The sequence below is a fragment of the Molothrus ater genome, chromosome 6 (genome assembly GCF_012460135.2).
Source record: "Molothrus ater isolate BHLD 08-10-18 breed brown headed cowbird chromosome 6, BPBGC_Mater_1.1, whole genome shotgun sequence".
Taxonomy (NCBI): domain Eukaryota; kingdom Metazoa; phylum Chordata; class Aves; order Passeriformes; family Icteridae; genus Molothrus; species Molothrus ater.
Window position 1 is genome coordinate 35,501,239 of NC_050483.2, and position 26,203 is coordinate 35,527,441.

Genomic DNA, 26,203 nt, shown 5'->3' on the forward strand with positions numbered 1-26,203 from the left:
GCCCTAGACTATTAAGAAAGAAAAACTAGTACTAATCACTTCTTAAGTTAGGCTGTCCATAAGATTTTAGCAGAAGTAATATGCTGAAAACAGACAGAAAACTTTCAATTAAAAAAAAATTACCATCTAACATGCACTTTTAAAAGATTTTAAGGTTTGAATTTTGTTTGATTTCTGTGTCCACTGACTGCTCCCTCACCTGAGTTTTCTTGGATTGCTTAAGGTAAACTATTTCCCTCCACTCCTGTATAATTATTACTGGACAAATAAGCTGTCTACAGTCTATCCAACTGAAAAACTTTGGTTCAGCAGATTTCACCTAAGTTTGCTCAATTCTGCTTATTTATAAAACCTCTAATATTTCCACAATAAATTTACAGAAAATAGGAGCCCTTAAAGGAACAACCCCTGTCCACCTTTAAAATAAATATTTATATAAATGCTCAACGAAAATGTTTTCTATTCTACTTTACCTTTATAAGTAAGATTCTTGCCTGAGGTGGATTAGGAATTTCATAAGCAAGGCTACTTATCTCACAAATTATGTTAAATATTTGTATGCTCAAACAAACATCTCAAGAAACATTAACCTATTTTAAAGGTTTAAGAAACACTGGAAGGCATCAGCATTCAGAGAACTAAGTGGCAGTAAAATTTCAAAACATTTTCCCAACTATTTTCCCTAAAGCTACTTACTGTGCAAAAACGGATACAATTTCCTTTTGGAATATTTTATAAGTGTCTGAATCAAAAGCATTTCATCAGCATCACCAATAATCTATTCTAGAAGATGCTTTCTGCAAGGCAAGTATTAGCTGATATTTAAATACAGCTTTCAAACATAAAACACATCATGAACTATTGAAGTAAAACAGCACATTCACATCTACAGTCTAGAGTTTCATCGTTTGGATTGCGAGAAATGGAAGTTTTTCTGACACAGGATGAAAAAGGAAAAACTTTTTACCTTTTTTAACTGAATTTAAGAATCCCAACAAACTAGCAAGTAAAAAACCAGAGATATATAAACTATATAGCTGGTCATCACACGTGGAAAGATAATTTTAAAGTGCTTTGTGAACTTCAGAAGAAAATAATAAGTCCATGATTTAAATATATATATATATATATTTTATATTTTTATATATATGTATATAAAAAATTTAAGGTAACCTGGACATCTTTCTTTTAAAAACAATTAAAGAATAAGGACTTTATTAGTTATTATGTTAATGTTATTATTATATAACCATGTAAATCAAGTATAACATGCTGCCATCATGCATACATCCTAAAACCTTTATAAGCTATGACATGACTAAGCATCTCCATACGTGGCTTGGAGTTTTAGACAGCTTACCATACTTCAGATGTTTAGAGGAAGCACTGCTTGTCAGAGTTTTACATAAATATAGAAAAATGTTTGAGACTGTATCATTAAATTAAAAAAAAAAAGTTCATAAAACCCAGGAGAACACTCAGATACATTCAAATGTTAATATTTCCCTTAGAGGTCTTTCTCCCTTATGGGTAGGACTACCTGATTTCTGACTGAGAAAATTGACAATAATAACAATAATAACTATAATAACAATAATTTTCATAAGTCTACAGAACTTAACAGCTGAACCAAAATGAAATAGTCTGTATTTGGAATCATACAGGATACATGTTTGTATACAGCAAATATATTCTATAATAAATACCAGAAATAGTGTTATATATTACAAAAGATGGAGGTAGTATAATAATAATGACCTTTATTCGGTACACCATTACTTGAGACAGATATATCCAGAATGTGGCAAACTGGGATCAGACTCTCAAAAGACAACATTGAGGCTTATCATTTCCATTGGCAGTGTGACAATTCCTTATATATATTAGAATAGTTAGCAAGCCAGACAGGGTACAGACAAGAATGATACTCTACATTTCTTGAAAATGTGCATTTGAATCCATGAAGGAGAATGGAAGCTGTTCTGGATAGCAGGTAGGTCATCGGTTATTGAATAAAATGGGACACACACCATACTGCAGTACATTTAGGAAAATCAACATAATAAGTTAAATTTCTTTCTCTTTTCTTTTTCTTTTTAATGAAGAAAATAATTACCTATAATTGTCTTTCTTTACCTTTCACCCACACTGTTTCACATCCATAGACATCCTTCTTTTCTTTTCAGAAGTACAGAAGGATTAACAGCTGTTTAACAATGCAAGACTTGGCCAACACAGAAGTAGGTAAGCCCAAGATACACAAACGCAGGAGGCAACCGAGACTGTGACAAAGACCAGGCCTCTGAAAGGCCATTGAAGGAAACATTCTGTCCCATGGAGATTAAACTGGAACTTCCCAACTCACATATTTGTCAGGAAAGAACAAAGTCATTATGGGGTATTTTAGGGTACAGAAGGCGCTTATGGAATGTTTAGGGGAACAGGGTGTGATGAAGGTATATTACAGGTGAAGAAGCACAGGAAAATAGAGAGGCAGTGGGGCAATGGGTCTTGTTTTCTGTGAAAACAAGCTGCAGGTCCCCACACCTGCCTAACCAACTCCAGATTCCAGATAAACTCTCTGTTCCGTCTCTGTGTGCAGCTAGAGAACTTCCAGCCAGGGCAAGTGATCTGGGATCTAGCCTGGGGATCTGCAGAGATTCCGGGCTCAACAGCCAAGTTACCGGGGGAATAAAGGTGTGGACCAGGTATAGGAGAAACCAGCCTGGGGAGGGCGGCGATGAGCGGAGAGCCGCTCTCGAGGGGGTGGGTGTTGAGCTGACCCTGCTCAGCGTTCCCAGCTCATGGAGCCGCTCCCGGTGGTGTGCAGGGCTGGGTGTTGAGCTGACCCTGCTCAGCGTTCCCAGCTCATGGAGCCGCTCCCGGTGGTGTGCAGGGCTGGGTGTTGAGCTGACACTGCTCAGCGTTCCCAGCTCATGGAGCCGCTCCCGGTGGTGTGCGGGGCTGGGTGTTGAGCTGACCCTGCTCAGCATTCCCAGCTCATGGAGCCGCTCCCGGTGGTGTGCAGGGCTGGGTGTTGAGCTGACTCTGCTCAGCGTTCCCAGCTCATGGAGCCGCTCCCGGTGGTGTGCAGGGCTGGGTGTTGAGCTGACACTGCTCAGCGTTCCCAGCTCATGGAGCCGCTCCCGGTGGTGTGCAGGGCTGGGTGTTGAGCTGACCCTGCTCAGCGTTCCCAGCTCATGGAGCCGCTCCCGGTGGTGTGCAGGGCTGGGTGTTGAGCTGACACGGCTCAGCATTCCCAGCGTATGGACCTGGGCACTGCAGCATTCCAGCTCTGCTGGACAGGGGAGAAGAACTCGCCAAATCCCAAAGCCGCTAGAATTAACTCCCTTGTGACGTGGTGCAACACCAGTAGCGTTCCAATGGAAAAACATCAGCATAAACATCAAATACACAACTTTGCTGAGAAACTCCGTTTCATTGCAGCTATGGGGAAAAAAGGGTCAGCACGGCCTGACACGGTGGCAGTTTAGGCCCTTGAGAACAAGCTGCAGAAGACAGAATTTTATTTTTTTTTTAGTATTTCTTACAAAAACCGCAACTTATTGTTTCCTCGGGTAAATCCTCACAGGAGGCTCGCCCTCTGTTCCGGGGCGGCGGGGGCGCTGGGCGGGCCGGGCCGGGCCGCGCTTCCGGCAGGGGGCGGATGTTGGTGTTTGAATCGGCCGTCGGTTGGCGCGCGGCGCGGCTCGGCCCGGTTCGGTCGGGTCCGAGCGGTAAGTGCCGCCCTGGGGTTCCGGGGCGATTCCGGGGCTGCGTGAGCTGCCGGGGCAGGGAGGCGGGAGCCCCCTCCTTGGCCGTGCGGGGAGCCACGTGCGGCAGCCTCCCAGCCGATGCTTTGGGGAGCCGCCGCAGCTTGGCTCCTGCCGCTCGGAGCGGCCGGAGCTCCGGGGGAGCTACCCAAACATGCTCCCTCTGGCCTCCGCGCTAGCGGAACACGGGCGGTGCCACGGGGGGACGCGGAGTGCGGCACGGGAGGGGAGCGGCGGGCGTCGCGCCCAGGACCTGCCGTGGCCCTTGTGCCGGGCGGCGGTGGCGGCTGAGCCCTGCGAGGCGCGGGGGGAGCGCGGCCGCCTGAACCCCGGCCCCGGCTCCTGGGGACGGGACGTGCCGGGAGCGCTGCCCGCCCGCCCGGGGCTGGGCGCCGAGGGACGGGACTTTCTCGGGACGCGGCTCCGGGGAGTGAGCGCGGGGGGACCTGGAGGTCCCACTGTGTAGAAATTCGGGGTGCACAAGGGGCTTCGGGAGATGTCCTTTGTTCCTGTGCTGGGAAAAACGTGTGCGTTATACCGTGCCTCTTGGGGCTTGCTTTGTTGTTTCTTTTTCAGTCTCTAGTTAAAAGACTTGAATCGCGTTACGCTATGGAGCAGTAAAAAAATTACAAAATGTAGCAAAATCTAAACACCCACTCTGAGGAGTTTTCTAGCCTGTTTAGGCAAAGTAGATGCGTTTTATTTACACCGGTTTTCAAGACACTGGGCGACAATGGGGTCGTTCCTGCCTTGCAAACAGACGGATGCGGAATTGCTTTGTTCCTGTGAAAAGCCCCCGAGGACCAATGCAGGGGGCCTTAATGGGTGATCCGCTTTCTTTTAACTTGTAAATTCGAACTTTGGGTTCACTTACCCGAAAGAATTTGAGAAAAGTAGAGGGAATTGGGGGTGATGTAGCGTTTTCTTTTTTCTATTTTCCTGGAGCCAGGGAAAGGTGTGTAGGTGATTTTCTTGTTTCCAGCCGCATATATATGCTCTGTCCACCTGTAGGGCTTTCTACCAAAAATAATCTTGGCTTATGTGGCCGTGTGTAGGCAGTTTCTGTATTGTATTACCGCAGGAGCGTGAGAACGGCGAAACTGACAGTGACCATCCTGGGGAAATCCTGAAGAAGGGGAATGTGTGAGAGCTCTGGGGGTCATTTGCTCCCTCTGTACCTGATTAAGTATAGTTATTCCTCTTTATTTAGAAAAAGGGAAGTGTGTTTCTGGGAAATGAGTGGTCACTTATTTAATCTGACTATCAGTGTGGTGTGTCTTTAGGAATGTTTTAATCTAGTTTAGTAGTGGTGCTTTTTGGTTTGTTTTCCTTTTAGACCGTTTTGTGGCCAAGGTCCTTTGTGCAACTACTCCGGTTCTCAGTGGCATAGAGCACTTGCCTTGTGCCTGAGACTTCTGCCTCCATTTCTTTTTCTTTCTCAATATGCTTCCTTCCCTAGATCTCCAGTAAAATTGCTCCAGTGCTTTATTTGCAATAGTTTGAATTAACCTAAAGTTTGTTCTTGAAGCTGATATCTGGTAGTCATCAAACCTGCAAATACCGGACCACCGATAGTTGGCAGCCTGTCAGGCTTCTGGTTTGACCCTTGGATTTGTTACTGGCTGCTTCCCTGTAGCAAGAGGAGTGGTCCGCCTGCCTGAGTTCCAGCCTGGGGATGCAGGCCATCACTCTTGGCTTGCAGAACTTAGGTAATGCTTTCTTCAGCTTCCTAAGGGAAGGCAAGTCAAAGATCTACAGATGTGTTCCTTGGAAGAGTGCTGAGAAAGAGTAATCATTTTGATGCTGTGGTGAAGAAACTAGGGATTATTTGGTTTGGGTTGATTTTTTTTATCCAAGGTGGGCTAGGATAGGGTGCATGGTGTGGCACACAGTAAAGGGCAGCTCACGTTGCAAGTTAGATCACTGTTTCTACATAAATTACTTTCTACTTCAGAATGTAAAATACACTGTCCTACATAGTGTAAATTCCCTTGTATGCATGTCCCAGTTTTGGATTCCTCACCTTTTTAGTTTGTGGGGTTCTTTTCCCTTTGGCTTTTTTGTGGATCAAGATTTCTCTGATCCAGGATCCTGCAATTTCTCCAAACAGTTAAGACTATATTCATAGTCACATCACTACCCAGTTATTTTTTTGTTTTCAAGTTCTTTGTATTAGTACAATCTTTATTTGAGCAGAAGTCAAAGCTGTTTCTTAGGTTATCTGTGAACCATTACTTCTGTTGCTTAAAATAAGTAAGAACTCTTCTGTACAAATAAGTTTGTAGATAACTAGCTGTTGCATTGGACTTTTTCTCTTCTGAATATAAAATGTGCTTTGTTTGTTAGTTTGGGGAAATAGGTAAAAGTTGCTATATCTTTCATGCTCTAAGATTTTTTTTCTGGACAATTGCATCCTGCTTTCTGAACCCCTGTCTCCCACAATAACAGTTGAATTATGATATTCTTTTATCATAATACCGCTTTTGGTTTATGGAGTTTATACACTTTCTTTGCAGTTTTGAATAAACATAAAAGAGCTGTATAATGTTCATTTATGCACTGGATGTATTTAATACCTTGTTTCTTTTGCATGACAGCCAGAAGAACTCAGGATGAGCAAAAGGAATAATTTTGATATTCAAAGCACACAAAGTGAGTAAAGCTTTTATAAAATAATTTCAGAAATACTTAATCTGCATATATAATGCTAGTCATGACTTGTTTTATTCATGCTCAAAGAGTAGATGAGTTTCCAGTAATAAAATTACTGTGTCCAATTTGAGGCTCTTCAGTACAAGACACACAAGGAGCTCCTGAGAGACTGTGGGAGCTGGACCTGTTTAGTCTGGAGAAGAGAAGGCTGAGAGGGAATCTCATTAACACATATAAATATCTCAGAGGCAGGTGTCAAGAGGGTGGTGCCAGACTCTTCAGCAGTGCCCGGTGACAGGATGAGGGGCAATGGTCATGAATTAAAACACAAGAACTTCCCCCTCAACATGTGGAAGAGTGGCAGAGCACTGGAACAGGCTGCCCACAGAGGTCATGAACTCCTTCTCTGGAGACATCCAAAACCCACCTGTACCAAGGTCCTGTGTCACCTGCTTTAGGTGGCCCTGCCTTACAGGGGGTTGGACCAGATGATCTCCGGAGGTCACTTCCAGCCCTAACCATTATGTGAAATTGTGTTAGAATCACCTCTTGTCTCAGGAAATGAAAAAGAAATAACTTACAACTTCTTTAGGTTTGTTTGCTGTAATTAGACTATTTTAAAATAGTGTTTTCTGCAGATGTTTTAAGGAAGTAACCTTGTGAATTTAGCAGCCAAGTCACACAGAGCTGTGTTTGAGATGTACCATTCAGCACTTTCTTTAGCCCTATTGTTACTACTGTGACTGTTCTGAATCTTAGGATATTGTAAATGTATTTTATGCATCTACTGGGAATTAAAGGGAAGCTATTAAAAGTCCATGGAACTATGATAGTGGGCTAGAAGCTTTGGTAAGTGGGAAGTCCTCAAGGTTTTAGTTAAATGCAGTGTTGTCTCAAATTGTTAAATGTTTTTAAAAGCTGTGGTAGCAACTAGATGACATTTCACGTGCACCTGGACATTGTTGGCCATTTCACAATTCTCTTTGGGTGTTTAGGGAAGAATATTTCAATTGGGAGCACAGTCTGCTTGTGAATTTAGCTTGGCTGATAGACCACTACTGAATCAGCAGGCTGGTGAAGTATTTTCTTTCTAGTAACTAGAGGAGGAACAAATAGTACATTCTTCTGTATCTATTATAAAATTCAACAATAAGGAAAGGGATATCTACTGTCCTTTATCCAGTAATCTACTTGAAGATGCATGTGATTGAAAGAGATGAAAGCTACTGCTCTGTAGCTGATCCATAGCAATTCCAGTACACTCACTGTGCTTATAAACATGATTCTGTATTTTAGTCTGTGTTCTCTGTGGACGGACAGATGACTGCCCTGAAAAGTATGGAGAAAAAAGGACCTATGTGGAATACAATCTCACTGTTCATTATTACTGTTTGGTAAGTGTATGGTAATGATATTTGGGGTTTCTGGTTTATCTGAAAAAAAGGTGCAACAAGTATTTAATACTAATAACCTGTCACGTTTTTGTAATAATTTTGTTGTTGCAAAGCTTGAAATGTGAGCTTTAACTGATAGCCTTGAAAGCTTGTACTTGTCAGGTGCAGCAGATGAAATAAGTAAATCCCAACAAGCCTTTATTCAAAGCTAAATTCTGTTCATGGTCCATTTAAAGGAATTCATTAATTCTCCTAACCTATCATAGCAAATAGCATTGAAGGTACATGTTAAGACAAAAGGAACAGTTTGCACTTACATATTGCCTCCTATAAGAAAAATGTAGTTTCAAAATTTGAAAAGTGAAAATTCCACCCAGTGTGGAAAGTACAGAATTTTTTTTTTTTAATTTCTCAATATTTCTTGCTGGCTGTGAGCTGTTCTCTGACATTACACAGAACATTGTAACAACTTAAGTCTTAATTTTCAGTTAAGTTATATGTAACCTGTTGATCATATCAGTATAGTTTCACTAAATAGTACAAGTGTATAATTTAAACAAAGCTATGGCTGTAACTTGAAGCTTTTGTTATCACCCTTGACATTTTCCAAGTTTCATATTCCTAAAGGTATACTTAAATTTCCTCTCAAACTCTAAATTTTTGCAAGTCTTTAGAATAACATCACTACTTCACCAAAAAAAGCAATCTTTTGTTTGTTAATAAATATAATTTGAATTGTTCTCCCCAATTTTAAAATGAGTGTCGAGTACCAGAAGTAATGTAGGGGGTATGTTTTCTCAACAAGTTCTTTAAAGAGTGTTGATTGTAGATGATTTAATAGTTTGGACACTGAATCCTTTAAAAACTGAGGAGAGTGGAGGTTTTCTGAAGTTACATAAAGATAGAGAAATTTGATTTTAAATAAATTTTAAGCAGCTGTAAGAAAATAGAGGCCATTATACCATGTTAGTGGTAATTTTGTCTCCTATATAAGGCTATATCAAATGATAAGAAAAAATCCTATCCTGATAAACAGGTAGGAAAAGGCATGCATGCAATACTGAGCTTTAGGAGTTAAAAGGTATTTTAACTGCAGGAAGCTCATTGTAGTATCTTTAACATTTTTTGTGTCTACTTCTTTTAAAAATGTGCAAAGCCCTGTGATTTTACTTAAATACAGTGTATGTTATATAAGAAAAGAGTTCTACAAAGAGGCACATTAGTGACAGTTTAATTATTCTTTGCCAAATGTCTCACAGTTGGAAAAATATATTTAATTGGTTTGGGTATGTAATCTTACATTTATTTGAGTACAATATTGATAAAACTAGTTTAAATGGTACTATGTTGACATTATAAAATGAGACTGTAAAGAATATAAACGGCATCAAGTTGTGAAACTCTTCAGTTATTTGAAGACTGTAATGTTGCTGCCTAACTTTAAATTATCATCAAGCTCTTCTGATTTGCCTAGTTACTTGATTCTGTGTTTATTTAAATCTCCTCTAAAGCGAATTACTTTCCCTCTTAGGTGACACTTCAGTACAGTTACTTCCTACTGTGCTTCATTATCTTCACAGCACAATTGTCATTCATATTAACTAAGCTAATTTAATTTTACTTCCTCTGAAGATTTATATGCTGAAAGTAATTGTTTGACAATTATCTGAATAGTCTGTATACTTCAAAAAGGAAGGCAAAATACACTATCTCTGGCCCTGCAGTATTATACAATTACTCTGATGTTATGAAATACTTATTTTCATTTTACTGGTTATTGTCATGTCAGACAAAAATGTGTTTTATATCAGATTTTTAATCATTAAAATGTTTCCATGTGAGCTTTTTTAGACTAAACTTCTCTCTTACTTGATAAGCAGTGTATGTAATTTTAAATCTTTAGATTAGGTGGATGTTTTGAAATACTTAATTTGTTTTTGTAGTTAATGTCAAGTGGCATTTGGCAGAGGGGTGAAGAAGATGAAGGTGTAGATGGATTTTTGATCGCAGATATTAGAAAAGAAGTAAAAAGAGCTGCAAAACTGGTAAGAATGATGTCTTTGGTATTTACAAGGGGAAAAAGGTAACTTTTAAGTGCTCGTAGTACTGCCTGTGGGGTTTGTTTTCTTCCTCCAATGGACAATGTGCTGAACCCATTCAAGCACCTGAACTCTACATTTAAATAACAAGTATGTTGGATTTGTGGAAGCCACAAGGAAAAAAACCCTGCAGAAATTATAATGATCCACCCTTACGGAGAAGGGAGCACCTAAGATTTTGCTTATTGGGCAAAAGGAGTGACAAAAGTCAGAGGGTCCACTAGAGGTCAGAAAGTTTAATTAGTCATTTACACACTTGGCCTTGGGCTTTGTGGGGTGTACCTTTCTGGGGATAGGTTTCTCCACCCCAAAGGTAGATTTCTTGCCCTCTATGTAAATTAGTTCTCATGAGCAGTCTGTTGTTTCAGGCCTTTCTGGAAGTGGGTTGGAGGGCTTTGGGGTCTAAATCCTACCCCATAGTCTATGCCCACTTCTGCTCCACATTCCTGTGCTTGCACTGTGCTGTGTTGTGGTTCTTTCTCATAGACAAGTGAATCTCTGCCGGGCCCTCTGCTACAGTCAAATCTTCTTTCTCACGGTGTGTCCTGGGTTATCACCAGCAGTTTGTGTGTGTTACTGCCAGCAGTCCCTGGTTGGCTCCACTGGGGTTGTCAGTGTTTGAGACATGCACATTGGCCCCATGTCTTCTGGGAATCCAGCTCCATGGTCTCACTTTGGTCACAAGAGGGCTTTAGTGACAGTAATTTTCCATCCTGGCTGCAATTTGAGTTGGTAACTTTCTCTGAAGCTTCAGTAATGAAAATACTATTCCACTTGGGTTGTTATTCAGGCAAGAAAACAGTTTCCAAGGCTGTTTGTTATAAAACAGGAGCTCATTAGATACCTGTTAGTTTCTGGGAGCAGACAGTGTTTCTGATGAGCCTCAGGAGAGGCTTAGTCTAATGCAGTTGGTTCAGGCTGAGGCTTGGTGAATGTTCCTGAGATCACAGTGTGGCCTGGATGCTCCATTACAATTCACCCCACAACTGAAGTCAGCTTCCCTGGGCCTCTAGAGTTTGCAACTATTGCTATTCCACAGGTAAGTTCCAGATAAATAAGAGTGAATTAAACTTTCATAATACCTCATGACATTGTGCTGAGCTTGAAGCTGAGAGTAAATAATTTATAGATGCCTATATATAAGCATATATATGTCTATGCCTATTATAGCTGTATAAACTATAAGTACTGGTAAAATAACTTGTATGTTATCTTACATGTCACAAGACAATATGCATATAAACCAGTACATTAAGTCTGGGAAATAACTGCATATGTTTACTCTTTGTAACAGAGCTAAACCACATTAGTCTTGTCACAATTTTAATCTATTAGCTACTATTCTTTCTTACACTTTTTGTAACTTTTCTATTGGTTTAATTCCTGTAATTTTACTTGTATTTAAAATGTTAATATTCTGTTTCCAAAACAAATTATTTCTAGACATGTAATATCTGTAAGAAAAAGGGAGCTTCAATTGGATGTGTAGCTCCTAAATGCAAACGAAGTTACCATTTTCCTTGTGGGATACAAAGGGAATGCATTTTCCAGTTTATGGAAGACTTCAGGTGAGTTTTGGGGCTTTGTTGTTTTTCCATTTTCAATTTATTATATTTATACAGGAGGTGACTTGGGTTTCTTTCATGGCTTCTTATTGGATAGGCTGATAGTTGCAAATGACATCAGATTATCTAGGAATCAAATACCTGATTTGTGGTAGACATGAAAGTCAAACAGTTACATTGTGTACCTAATATTTATAAACTCAATTCTCAACACTTTTAAATACATGACTTTATGCTTATACAAGTAGTTAAGTTGTTTATAAAACTGAGCGGTAAATTCTGAGCTCTGAAATAAACTGCATAATGGTCAATTTGGGTATTTGTTTGCATGTCTCCTGTGCCTTTTTGAAATGGCAGAGCTTTGGATACCTGTATCTCTCAACAGTCACAACACAGTGTCTGCCATTTTGTTGTGTTTCCAAGTTTATCAGAGAGGGACTTCAGGGGAAATGGGCTTAATATCAAATGTCAAAAAATTATTTGTTTTCTTTTACTGTCATCTGTCTAGCATCTTGGCTGTAGTCAAAATACTCTTGAGTGCATTATCCTTCTTGTTGTGAGCTGAGTTTGTAGGGTAGATGGATTGAAGTCTGGCAGGCAGTTAACACAAAACAACTTGCATTACCTCAAGTAGGTGTAAAGGTAAGGCATTTTCAGAAAGGTTTGTTCTAGAGCTGCATTTCTTGGATGTCATGATATGGAATATCCCTTAGGTCAGTAGGGATTAGCCATCCCAGCTGTCTCACCTCCCAGTTCCTTGTGCATCCCTACCCTCCTCACTGGTGGGGAGGGGTGAGAAACAGAAAAAGTCTGGACTGTTCAAGATCTGCTGGGCAATAGCTAAAACATCACTGTGTTATCAACACTGATTTCTTCACAAATCCAAAACATCACCATACAAGTTACTAGTAAGAAATTTAACTCTAGCCTAGCCAAAACCAGTATGTCTGCATTTTTAGCTTGTTGCGTAGCACTTACTCATGAAAAATTGATTAATGAATTAATTTTGATGTTTTTAAATTTTATGAAGAAGGTTCTTAAAATGTTGTTTTGTTAACAGAACCATAAATTACTCTTTTTAGATCTTACTGTTGGGAACATAGACCAGTCCAAGAGTTTATGGATAAAGAACCTAGAGGAGCTTCACAGTGCACAATATGCCTGGATTTGGTTGAACATCTTCCAGTGTACACTGTATTGAAAAGTCCTTGCTGTAAAAATGCTTGGTTTCATCGAGAATGCTTGCAGGTAATACAGGTTCCCCCGTTCAGTCTTTTTGCATCCATGGAGATCACATTTCTGTTTAAAAATAATGGAACAATTGCTTACTGGTAAGAGTAGGTAGTAGGTATGAAGTATACTAGGTTTGAAGAGCAGTGCTAAAATTGCTTTATGCACAGAAAAGGATTTTGAGGTTTTAATGCTATTAATTTTTCTCTCCCTGTGGCCCCTCCACGTTTCTGCATGTATGATACATATTTCATTCCTTTTGCTACTTTTAGGAACTGAAGTTCAGCAAGTTTCTTGCAAGTCATTATGTGTAGAATCTGAGTGCTAAAAATGTAATTTATCCATCATCAGTTCTCTTTGGCTAAATCCAAGACTAGAAAAAATTATAACTTTCTTTTTGTAAACTTACACTGGATCTGGAGAGGTTACTTACACTGACTGAAAAGGATGGTGCTTTTGTTTATGAATCTTATTCTGGCATATGAGCTCTTTCCTTAAAGGAAGAGAAAATTCTTGCCATTTGCTTTAATGTCAAGTCACATCATAATTGATACCAGCTTTAACACCCATGTCAGGACGGTATCCATGAATGTAATGTGTCTGAATATTAAGACATAATTTATTGTCATATTAAAGATGGTAGTAATTCAATAATTGGTCTGGTTTCTTTGTTGTGTTTTTTGTTTTTTTCTTGGCACAGTATCAAGCTTTGAGTGCTGGGATATTTTTCTTTAGGTGCACAGTATGTAATAACAAGGACAAATTTCAAAATGAAATGTTGAGAATGGGCATACACATTCCAGAAAGGTAAGTAATCTTGTTAATGACTGTTCTTGTATGAAAACTTTGATAGGCTGTTATAAACATTTATTTTATTCTACAGAACTTCAGCTATTAATATGTGAAATGTTGGTTCTACCTTCAGTTGTAGAATTGTTCAGTTTGGTAAGGAGTAGCCTGTTTCCTTTTAGATGCGCATAAAAATAGGCAAAGGTGAAATTGGTTCTATCAAACACAAAACAGAAAGCTCTGAAAAGTCACTTTTAATGGCATGATTCAGCTTAAATTCTAAACCCAATTGGAAGATAAAAGCACTTCTTAAATACAGTAATTTTTCCTTAACGTAGAGATTGCTAAGAAGTGTACCTTCTGTGTCCAAGTTTAATTATCTGAATTTCTGTCATGGCTGATTACTCAGCCATACAGCTCCTGTCTTCTGCCAAGGGATTGCAAAGGTTTTGTTAGTATAATATCTGCTTCCAAAATTCCAAGCTGTTTTTCCTGTTTCTGTCACCTGAAGAGGCTCAAAATATGACAGAAAGAGATCAGAATGATGCTTCTTGGTTTAGAAGTATTATTACTTAATAACTATTAGTTTTCAGAGAGCACCATCAATTCCCTCTTGAGACAGAAGCTTAAGATTCTGGAGAGGAGGAAGAGTCAAAATAATTTATGAACTTCACCATACTGGCCTGGAACATTCTGAGTTACCATTCATGAAACCAGTTTCAGTTGTAACTCATGTATGTAGGTTGCCTAAACAAATATCCATGTTTTCTGTGAGAGAAAAAAGAGATGGAGACAGAGCAAATGTGCTGTGTCACTGAAGTCATATGAAAAATAATAAATACTTGAAATCAAAGTAACTTTATGCAAGAAAAAGTCTGTGTTTTATAGTATTATTTTACTTACTAGACTTCCCCCCCTTCCCCCTCTCACTTACCTAGAAACCCCCTGTCTGTTACCTAGTACATGACATGATTGAAATATATTCATATGCTTGTGCATATATCTTTTTCAAAATACACATTGAAACAATCAGAAATAGAGTTCTGATATCCAATCTTCTGCCTTGTTTACAGGGATGCATCTTGGGAACTTGAAGAAAATGCATATCAAGACTTACTGCATTGTTATCAACACTGTGATGTTAAAAGGTGTCTCTGCAAGAAAGGAAGAGACTATAATGAACCTGATAGGTATGATACTTTAGCAGGAAAGTATAACTTGGGATAGAATAGGTTTTTTGACATATTTTTATTGTTGTTATTTATAATTTTTATGTACATAAGTGTTTGGGGGTTTTTTTGGCATCACGTTTTAATGTCAAGCGAACACACTGTCTAGATAGTGTTTTTGTTTTACTCAATATAATCATATTTCAGTGCTAAATTTCTCTAATTTCATCTGGTTATAAAAGCCATGAAAACCAAATTAAATGGATTATCAGTTACTTTGTCCTCATTTTTTACAGGCTGAAGTAGAATTTATGCATCAACACAGCATGTACCTAACTTAATGTTGTGTATGTATCATTCAGAGTTTAATTCAGCAATTTATTAAGTGTTAAAATACTTATAGCCTTTACAAGAAGTTATTGTTAAAGTAGTAGACTTAGGTCGTCAGTAGTTTGAATGTTTCCCTAGAGAGCTCTCCTTTAAATGAATTACTATTTGGAAAAGCTGACTGGTGGATACCATAAAACACAGAGGAGTTTGCTGACTAGCAGGAGGAGAAGAAGATAGTGCTTGCAATCTGTTGACTTCAGAACAGAGGAGTACTAATAGCCTCACTCAGTGCAAGCTGCTGGAACATGAGTAGCTTTTTTTTCTTATTGCAGCCAGTTATGAGTATATCTTGTGTGAAGAAAGTCTCCTTAATTAGAATCAGTTCTGCCAGACTGATAAAATTATGCTTTATTGGTTTAGTGTCAGGATTGCCCTTATGATTAGTCTTTGCTTTAACTAGCCTCATTCTTCTGTCTAATTCTAAATACCGAAGTTTTTCCTTTTAGCAAATGGGAAATTCAGCGTTGCCAGTACTGCGGTTCTCGTGGGACTCATTTGGCCTGTTCATCTCTGAAGGCATGGGAGCAAAACTGGGAGTGCATGGAATGCAGAAGTATCTTTGCAAAATCAGGTGAAGTTATGGATGTGACAGTGATTTCTTAAATGATAACTTCAGGTTATATAAGCATATTTTGCAACTAGAAAATTCATTAATTAATAAATTGTAATCCTACAGGGAAGTATAGCAAACGGAAAAAGCGTGCTTTGTCTGCCTCTGAAAATTCAAATGGAACACCTTGTTTGCTGGAAGAGCCACCTCCAAAGTCCCCTCGGCAGTCATCTGGATCTCCACGCAGTTTTCTACTCCAGTGTGTAATTTTCTGTTTTCTCACAGAAATTGATCATTGCCCTAAGATAATACTTAAACATGAGGAAATGATGGCTTATTCCATAGGAATTAAATAGCAAATCAAATTAAATTTAGAATAAAAAATTTAGTGATTGAAGTTTTCTGAGTAAGCCATGAACTCTGTAAGTTTGCTATAGTTATTTGAATTTGGTGGCATGTAAACCATTTTTTAGTTTGGTAAAGATAGATCCTTGTTAAAGGAGTTTCAACAATTTAGTGGTAACTTAAGAATATACAAATGGCAAAGCTTTAAGTTTGCTTATTGGAATTTTTCCATTTAAATAGTGTTCTAGAAGCCTGACTTTGAAGACAGATGTTCATAATAATGTTTTCCTCTGCTGTTTTCAAGTTTGTAAGAACTAATATTTTTAGTTTTTACTTACTGTGTCAGTCAGGGCTTTCATCTGATGTATTAGATGCAGCTAAAAACACATCCTAATTAGTCCACGGTGTAATAAAATACAGAATCATTATTTTCAAAATTGTAGTTCAGGCACTGGTGGACTTCATGAAAATGGAGATACAAATGAGATTCAGTACTGATTTAGGGGGAAACTATACTGCTACCTTGAAATAGGAAGTGTTCATGCATTCTTCAGTTGTATCTTCTTAAAATACTGTTTTGACTTCTAGATCACCAAAGATGATGTGCCAGAACTTGTCACCGTGCTCACACCTAGAACAGCCAGCATCCAACAGAGTGACAGTGTCCCCATCTCCAGTGATGTCAAACTGGAACTGGTCCCTGAGGCACAAGTATTTCTTCTGTTTTTCTTATTTTGAAGAGTAATCTAGCACATGGCTTTTTACTGTATTTCCTACAGACTGTGTGTGTGTGTGTGGTTTTGTGTATATACAGTATCTATACGTATCTGTGTGTATATACAGTATCCATATATATTTCTCTGTGTGACTCTATACAGTATGCCTATATATTTGTGTGTGTATATGTATATAGTCAGTCAAAAATGAGATGAGTTTACACTTAAAATCAGAAGTCATAGCTTGAGAAAGGCTTCTGCTGTTTATAAATGCTAGAGGGGTATGAGGGGAAAAGAATGAAACCTATGGTGAGTTTTTAGGTTAGGTGCTAAGGGGGTCAAAACCCAGAAATGCATATTTGTCCTTACTGATGCATGGCTAAACATTCTTTAGAAAATAGGGAATTAAAAGAATCCTAATTGCTTTCTTCTAATTAGATAGGTCCTAAATTTTTAATGTTTTTGTATTTGTACCATATGAATACTTCGTGACTGTACTAAAGTCAGTGCTAAAACAACAGTTTTAATATAGAATATTCAGTTTGAGGACATAAAATTCATTATCTTCTTGTGAGTAGTTAATTTATGTATTCTACCTTATGTGCTAACAATTCTGATAAGCAAATAAGGTGTTTCTAGTAAATATGGTATTTGAGATAGTTTTGGTTGGAAGCTCATAAAGAAAACATCTTGTTTTTTTTAATGAGAATTTTCTTCCCTCTCAAATATACTTTTTTTATTATAGTGATGATTGTTCTAGTTTGGTTGCAAAATATCTGTAAGGCAAAATTATAAACTTCAATTTCTTACTTGTTTCATTCTGTTTAAATGTCAACTCGTGTGATGATGGCTTGGTACTGTGTTGGAGTCACTGAATTAAGAAAATCACTATTTGATTTATGCCAGGGTAATTATTTCACCCTCTTTTTTCAGGTCTTAGAGGTATTCTAAAACTTGCCACTATAGTGTTAAAATTTTTTAAATATATACTAAATGTTTTACTGATATAATTCAGGCAATACCTGAATGTGCCACAGTGTTTAAAGAAGTGTTCTTCTTAATATACTATTTAAATATTTTTTGTGTAACTGTTGTTAATTACAAATCATAGATTTAATCTGAGAATACATGCAATTTTCTTGTAGGTATTTAAGACAGCAAAGAAAGGAAGTTTGTAATATACTGAAGGAGTTAAAGGTACAAGTTCAAACAAAAACAACAAGACTTAACATCAATGCAGAAAATATTTGGAGTAGTGCTTTAAAAGGATTTAGACAGCGCATCTTCAGTCCTACAAACACTATTGAAGTAAATTTCTCAAACTGCAAAAATAGATCGAAGACAAATACTTCTTCTGCATCAAAACACCATTTATTCCAAGTATTAATGCTTCACCTTCAGAATTCATCATTGTTTGAGGGCTCTTTTGGAAAGAACTTGTCCCTTGATTTTCAAGGTAATTAGTTGCTTTGTTCAAAAGCAAATTGAGAAGTGTGCAACTTAAAATATTTTTTAATCTTTATCCAGTATGAGCATCAGTTCACAAGTATAGTCCTGAAGGATAAAAATTGGGGATTGATTTTTTTATTTTTTCAATTCTAAAGAGAGATGGTGTGTGGATTTGTAATTTTAAAAATTTGGGTTGGTTGGAAAAGTCGACTACAACCATTGAAAAACAGCATATAACTAGACTTGGAACTTTTTAGTTAGTCTATTTGTTTTCTTTAATTTAATTTCTTTCTTTCTGTCTCGCTTTCTCTGCTAATTATTTTCCTTTCCTCAAATTTTTAGAGCATTATTTCTCATAGTGTGCTTCCAAAAGACCCCAAGTTAGCTTCTTTGAGTTCTTACGCTTCAGAATTGTATATGAGTTCGGTGTAAAGTGGAAGTTACATCTCCCAATCCTTGATAGTGGCTGAAGAGCTGGCACAAAAGAATGTGGTACTCCTATGTAAAAATAGGGTCTTATAGTTTGAACTGTCAGAAGATAGCAAAAGTCATTAAGAAAAAACAGTACTATGACATTTTCTACTAAAAAAATGATCAAAAATAATTTCTATGCATCTAAATAAACATACTTTTTTATTTGCAGCTTTAAAAGAAAATCTTTATTTTGAAGCTGGTAAAATGATTGCTGTTTCTCTGGTTCATGGTGGTCCACCTCCTGGTTTCTTTTCCAAAACACTGTTCAAATGTCTTGTCTATGGTCCAGAGAATGCGAAGCCAGTTTTGGAAGATGTTGCTGATGTTGATGTAGCACAAACAATAAAAACGGTAATATGCAATAAGTTTCTTTTTATTTCTTGCTCAAGACTATGTTTGGAGATAGAGAAGGACTTACTGAATATAAATTATGTTGAAATTAAAAGATTTATTTTTCAGAAATGTTTACTACATGTGTGTATACATAAGTGCCTAACTTATCTTTTTATGCAGATAAAATATGCAAATAGTCTGTCCAGCCTACAGTCTACACTACAGGACTGCTGTGAATTCCTCACTGCTGCTGGCTGTTTTAGACCTGTAACAGCTTTGTGTGATAAGAACATGCTGGTGAATGACATACTGATCTATCATGTAATCAAGAGAATTACTTTACCCCTAGAAAGGTTTGTTTTGCTTGAGTTTTCAAACTTCTTGGTTCTTCTCACTGCAGCTCTAAAGAGTATGTTGCTAAAACTAACTCTCAGGTATTCTTACTTACTTACTCCATTTAAACCACTGAAGTGTACTGTAATTTTCAGTTGTTTAAGTAGCAGCTGTTAACTAAGTAGTTAAGCTGAAAAACTTTTTTCTCTACATATCTGCTCTGACTTCTCCTTGGTCACGTTACATTCCCTTTTCAACCTTATGAAGAAGGTGGATTCACAGTTTTGAAGCTACAGCATCACAAAGACCTTTGCACTGTAAAATTTCTCTAGCTTATGTTCAATTCTAATTCAGAATTGCTCGAATTTAGAATCTTTGTTTTAGAAATGTTTAACATATGTTTAGAATTCAAATGAGTTTTCTAGAGTTCTAATTAGGGAGTTGGTGTGTGCTATTAGGAGTGCAATACTCTAAACAAGTGCAAGTTGGCCTGCTTAGAATATAAGCATTGCATTGATGTTTCTGTGAGGTAGTGATGACCTCATGAGCTGGAAAAGTTGCAACTCTTGACTGTTCTTTGATTGGTCCCTGGCCTTACTTCCAATTCGCATTCTTCATCTGCTCAGTAAAAATTTATTGGATGCTAATTTTTCCAACAAGCATAGCCTGATTTAAATTTCACATATAGTATTACCTCTGACAAATTTGATTACTGTCTCAAAGAGCTATGAAAACTGATTCTTAATATGAGGATTTTTTTAAATGAAGGTCAGAAGAATTTAGTCCTTTAGTTCAAGGCCCTCTGGCATGTTTGAACAGTCTATATCATATTTTAAAATTAGTGAGTTAAAAAGTAAAACATAATAATTAGTGCATTTAAACAAATGCACTAATTCAAACACTTTAATATTAAGTTAACTTGAAACACCATGAGGTAGTGGAGTTTAGAGCATTTGAGAGATGGGCTTAAGGTGGGCATAAGAGAGTAGAACAAGGAATTACTTGTCACTATAAAGGACTAGAGACTTGGTTATTTTAGCTGTTAAATGTTCTGTGCCAGTGGGCACCACTGAAAAGAGCCTGTCTCTGACCTCCTCTCTCTTCAGATATTTCTACATATGGAGATTCCACCTGAACCTTCTCTTCTCTAGGCTGAGGAATCCCAGCTCTCTGAGCCTCTCAAAGGGTTATGCTGTAGTCCCTTAATCTTTCTAGTCACCCTTTGCCAGAACCTGGCACTGCACACAGCACTTAAAGTGTGGCCTTACTGCTACTAAGCAGAGGAAAAAGATCACCTCCCTTGAGCTGCTGGCAACACAGTTCCAGTACAGCCCAGCATGCTGCTGTCTGCATTTGTCACAGGCAGAAATAACCACACATGCAAACTTGCAAAAGCCAAGCAAAGGCTATCTTGTAAGAGAACTCATTTTGTCTATGGACAAGGAATTTAGGCTGTTTTCCAAAGAGCTATTTGTAAGAAAGAGAATTGCTATGTTTTCTTACTAAAGTTAAAAGTATGCCTTGTACATACAGTCAAGTACCAGGAAATAAGGTTAATTTCTACATATCATTGGTATTTCTTTCATCTCCCCAAAAAGCTCTACAGAAACATTTAGATTGTTAAAATGAGACTTAAATGCATTTCCCAAGATAAAATGGGAGTACTATGTAACCTTCTTGACAAGATTTAGAGACTGGAGATGGGGAAGATTTATTATATCCCATCTTGCACAGTTCTGATGCATTGTCACTCCTTTTTTATCCCCCTCTCCTAGTTTTAGGCAGGGTTTGAAAACGCTTGGTGTTCTGGAGAAAATGCAAACGCACCCAGATGTGTTCTCTAGCATATTCTGCTACAGACCTGAAAGACTTTCAGCGGAAACTGTTTACAATCTCTTTACAATCCATTCCTCATCAGATGTAAATAAAGTTGAAGGTGCTGATTTTTGGATGGGCTATTTGCAAGATGTGGAAAGTAAGTTTTGGTTTGGTTTTTTTTTGTTAGTTTGTTTGTTTTTTAAATGAAAAAATCCTCCCCTTCCCTGTCCAGGTTATTTAGTTGCTGGTATACATACAGAATTTGATTTTTAGATTTCAGTGATGTAAATAAATCAAGGTTTTGTAGTCACTGTCAGTTCCTAATTGTTCCTTCTTCCCCTGTTTTCTTACTAATTAGAATTCTCAAACTGTTGCCCAGACCTTTAGAGTGGTAAATATCTGAAAGATTGTCTCTAGGATTCCTGTGAATTTAAATATGAAAATCCAACACACAACCTAAGTGATACAGAAAAATCCTTTATTAGATAGATTGTCTGAAATCTTAAAGACCTCTGTTTCCTATCTTTCGCTTGCAGAAGAGATTTTTGTATTCACTCAAGATTTTTCAGGAGTAACTGAAGTGGGATTTTCTTGCTAAACTTTTCTTAGGTAGCCATATAACTGCATATTAATTCAGCATATTGATTTGATTTCATATGGGGTTTTTTTCCCCTTAGCACTTAACATGTGGGGTAATGGCTAATGTGTAATAGACAATCAGTGATAAAACTTAATCCTTTTCTTTTAGGTGGTGACTCTGTAGTGACATTGGAGGATATTCTGCTCTTTGTAACAGGCTCCTCTTATATACCAGCCATTGGTTTTGATCCTGAACCTACTATTAAATTTTTACATATAAGGTATCCCATTGGAAACAGACTTCTTAATTGCTTAGAGCTTCCTAGAACAAAGACGTATCAGCAGTTCAAAAATAAAATGGAGCTCACCATCAGAAACACACTAAGAGTTGAAAGGGAGTAAGTATTTTTGCTATTAAACTGAACATTGGAAACTTGAGTTTTCTGCAGGAACATCTGCTTTCAGTTTGCTACTGTATTTTTGGACAACATGCTTTTAGTATTTTCTGACCTTTCCTCCAAAATTATGCTAAAAGCTGTTATGAGATGGAAAACAATTTTCAAATTAAAAAAAAGCCTTTATCTCCTGAAAAATTTTCCTTTTGAAGTAGACCTTAAGAGTCCTACATCTCGTGCAGAAGTTGTTTAAATGTTAGCTTTTGCTGTAGACAGGTATGAAAAACACACTCTGTAACAGGCAAGTATGTGGATTGTATCAAATACTTAAGTAACTTATTTGTCAAAAACAAGCCAAGTACATTTTGAAGATAATTGCTGTATAGAGTTGTCTTGCATAAAACTGTGATGCAGTTCTTCAGTTCTATATATAGTTTTTCAGTAGTTTTGTTTTGTATTGATTCATTTATGTTCTTATGGAAGGTCCGGAGAAAACCGCTAAAATAATACAGTGTAAGAACAAAATTTGGTTGAACTTGTGTCTCTGTTTTTAAACAAGATCTTTGACATTTGCACATTTCTGCATTCTACTGTCATACATTAATTTTTAATTACTCATAGAGCCAAAATAGTAAAAACCAGAAGGAAATCTTGAACATGTAACAATACCTGGTCTTTCAAAGTGAAATATAGGAGTTAGATGTAATGTTTTAAAGTATGAAAGAACAAAAGTTTGTTGCTCATTAGAGCATATACACTTGTCCTCCATTTAAGTATTTTCATTCAACCATGCACTAAAACTCTTTGTTAAACTAAAGGCAGTCGACCATCAAGCTTGTCTGGGCCTGATGCTTTTCTAGCTTTTATTCTAAATTCTTCCAGTTCAGTCATAGGCGCATTCTGAGCACTGTATAAAATATATTTCAGTGCTGCAGTAATTTGTGCAAATGGCTGGGCCATTAAGCTGTAAAATATAAGTAGTGAAATTCCCATACAGCAATACTTTAATGTTACTAATGCAAAAACTATGACATTAAAAGGACATTTAAATACATTATTTTTAAATGTATGCTGCTCTCTGTTTTGAAATTATACTATTTCCCTCTGTTTTGACTGCCTGTGCTATATGTCCTTAACATAAGCTGTGCTATACATGTAATGCAGATACATGTATCTGTCTATATGTATGCACATTATTCAAAATACTGGAAAATAATTATATACTTTTTTAATTAATATAGCTTGGTTTGAATTGAAAATATAAGCAGGATTGCTTTACATTTGAATTCTTTGGCAAGAAAGTACATCCACAGTAATTATAAATGGATAGGTGCTTCTGCAAAAATAATAGAAAGTCTAAGGAAATCATTGCAAGTCCTTATAGATCAGACATTTTTCATTACTAATGCCTAAAACAATCTAATCTCATCAGTCTTGTCATTATAAATTTAAGACTATTAGAAAGTAAGACAAGATTTAGAGTGGTTTTTGCTTGTTGGCCAAAAGCATATTCAAGTCTCCTTTAAAAGAAACATATCATCTCTTGGAGAATGTAATTTGGCTTTTTTATATACTAAGCATTTTCTCAGTGTCTTCTCCAATAATATTTTGTGTTTCTGATCTTTGCATAACTTTTGACTCTCATTATGTCAATAAATTCTTCTAGTCTTAGCCTTCCCAATGGTCTGTTACCATTACAGTGAGAGTGGTTTGGCACAAATTTGTTTACATAATAAAGATTCATGTTGTATGTTTGTATTTTTCAAATATAATTACTTTCCTGCAAATATCATATTATACTTTAAAATGAGTGCAGTATTTGTTTTTCTTGCCTAGCTAATGATGAATATGTTCTCTAATGTTATTCTTCCATATGAGAAGTACAGATTTTACAAAAGTAGCAAGCAGAATGTGAGTAATTTTAAAGGATGAGGACTTTTGGTACCTGCAGTGGCAAGAGAAATTGTTCAGAACCTGGAACTAAATAAACAGCATTTTAAAACCTTCAGTGGGGAAAGAAGTAATAAAACAATGTGAACATAAGGCTTCAAAACATACCTGAGATTACAAAAATAGAGTTCACACCTTTTATTGCTTATAACTTTTGAACTCAGGAGTTGAAAGGCTTTTATATAAAGGCAGAACTAACCTATATGCCAGGTGTAAAAAATGTCAACTTTAAAACGATCTTGCACAGATTTTGTTCCCATTGTCCTGAACGGGTACATGTCAGTATCAGACAAGTTGTCTTCCCTTTTCTATTGATTGATCAGCTCTATCTAGACACTCCAATATAATACTTCATATATTCAAGTGGTATTCCTGAATGCTGCTCTGGAAAGCAATTTCCTCATTTTCAGCATTTCTATAGACCAGTCATAAATTCTTTTAAACTGTTCATTAGAATTCCATTGAATAAGCTAACTTCCAAACACAGATTTGTATCCCTTGTCTTGACATTGTAGAAACAATTTATATAGTTATAAGGACCCTATATTTTTTATGGTTGTAGCAGATCATTGAAGTGCAATATTATGGGGTAGTTTTCATTTTACATAAATATAGCCTGAGGCATACCTTGAAATTAGGGAGGCTACTTACTTTCAGTATTTCTGTAACACAGGGAGAATAATTGTGTACGCATCAATGTATAAAATATATTATAGACAGTGCTTCTTTTTATAAGACTTGTCAGCATCATGAAAGAACTATTGCAGTCCTTTTTGTGTTTGGCCAAAGAACTTCACCTCACAGTTTCTGCATCAAACCCTTAGTTTCCATCTGGAATTAGCACATCAAATAAGCTATTTGTTTTCTAGAGTGATAATTTTCTACTAAACTGTAATATATTAGTATCAGTGGGTTTAGTATGGTCTCCTTAATAATGTAGATAGAATAAAAAAACCATCGTCAAGTATTTTAGCTCTATGTCTGAAAAACCAAGGAATAAGAAATCTGTGACTTGCTTTTTTGCCCATTCAGAGGATGCTTACCAGAAAAAGCTGTTAGGTTTTTTAACTGAATGAAGAGTGAAATATAGTCCAAAGGAGAAAAAATTTCTTCGTACTACAAGTCTAAACCATTGTGTGCTGCACCTTTGATTATCTTCATTAAGATGCCATGTCCTGGAATTTGAAAACATGAGAATTTTGAATTAATTCATGTTCACATTCTGTATATGCAAAAAAATCTACTTTAAATAGAATTGCAACATACAAGCCTACAAAATATGCCTTTCAAGTATATTTCGAATCTGTTTTATATGGTAAAACATTTTAAAGATCAAACTTTTCTGTTTCTTACCTAAGGGAATATCTAATAGGAAAAAAGAAAAATAAAAATGCAAAAACTTTTAATGTGTCAAATCATATGTATACAGAAAATCATTTTCAAAATGTTAATGTTTGTAAAAAACTATAACCAACCTGCTGATTTTGTATTACATAAACAATGATATTTTTAAAGTTATGGTATTTAGAATGTTATGCAATATACTGTAATTTTGTAAATTTTTTTAGCTCTAACTTGAACTCTGCAGGATCAGTGCCTAAACTCTGTTGCATCTTCAAGCAATATTTTGTAGCGTCAGTGTTGAATAATCAGTAATTGTGGGAAATACCGTGTATATGTGCAAAGTGCAATAAAAGGTTAAATACGTAGCTTCCGTGTTTTTATTTTGTTGATTTACGGATTTTAGCTCTAGAAGTGTTATCACTATTTTCTATAGTTTCATCTGCGTACTTGTAGATTTACACAAGTGTTTATCCGTGGTATCCAAAGCTGAGCTGGGGCAAGGCGGCTCTTTCCCGGTGGGATTGCTGTAGGGGCACGAAGGCAAGGGGCCTGCGGGTATGTGCCATGTGAGGCAGAGGGAAGGAAACTTGTAACTATTCTCCATTACGGTAACTCACTAAAACTACAGGACTTTATTTCTAGCTAGATCCTTGGTTTTGAAACATCAGTCCTTCCGTTTAGTCATGAGGTGGTCGTATCAAAACTGTTTCGGTTATTTCTTCTTGAAACTTCAGTCCAAGAGCATAACCTACCACCTACTCAACAGAAAAGCGGTGCCAAAGAGCGACCCCGGCCCTGCGCTCAGCCGGGCACGGCACGGGCCAGGGTTTTCCATCGTCAGCGGGCGCTCCTGCCG

General features: G+C 37.1%; 1 protein-coding gene across 2 annotated transcripts; it reads left to right on the forward strand.

The window, feature by feature from the left end:
- Positions 1 to 3,665: 3,665 nt before the first annotated feature.
- On the forward strand, positions 3,666 to 25,712 carry G2E3 (G2/M-phase specific E3 ubiquitin protein ligase). 2 transcript variants are annotated; one of them, XM_036384506.1, is made up of 16 exons: positions 3,666 to 3,737; positions 6,371 to 6,425; positions 7,722 to 7,819; positions 9,763 to 9,864; positions 11,362 to 11,486; positions 12,566 to 12,731; positions 13,414 to 13,520; positions 14,576 to 14,692; positions 15,508 to 15,632; positions 15,738 to 15,870; positions 16,545 to 16,667; positions 17,818 to 18,128; positions 18,765 to 18,946; positions 19,109 to 19,281; positions 21,037 to 21,236; positions 21,828 to 25,712. In XM_036384506.1, exons 2-16 carry the CDS (start codon positions 6,386 to 6,388, stop codon positions 22,058 to 22,060), a joined length of 2,235 nt encoding a protein of 744 aa, XP_036240399.1. In that variant the 5' UTR covers positions 3,666 to 3,737; positions 6,371 to 6,385; the 3' UTR covers positions 22,061 to 25,712. The 2 variants fall into 2 exon arrangements, with proteins under 2 accessions (XP_036240399.1, XP_036240401.1); XM_036384508.1 differs by lacking the exon at positions 3,666 to 3,737 and adding an exon at positions 5,246 to 5,482.
- The last annotated feature ends 491 nt before the right edge of the window (positions 25,713 to 26,203 follow it).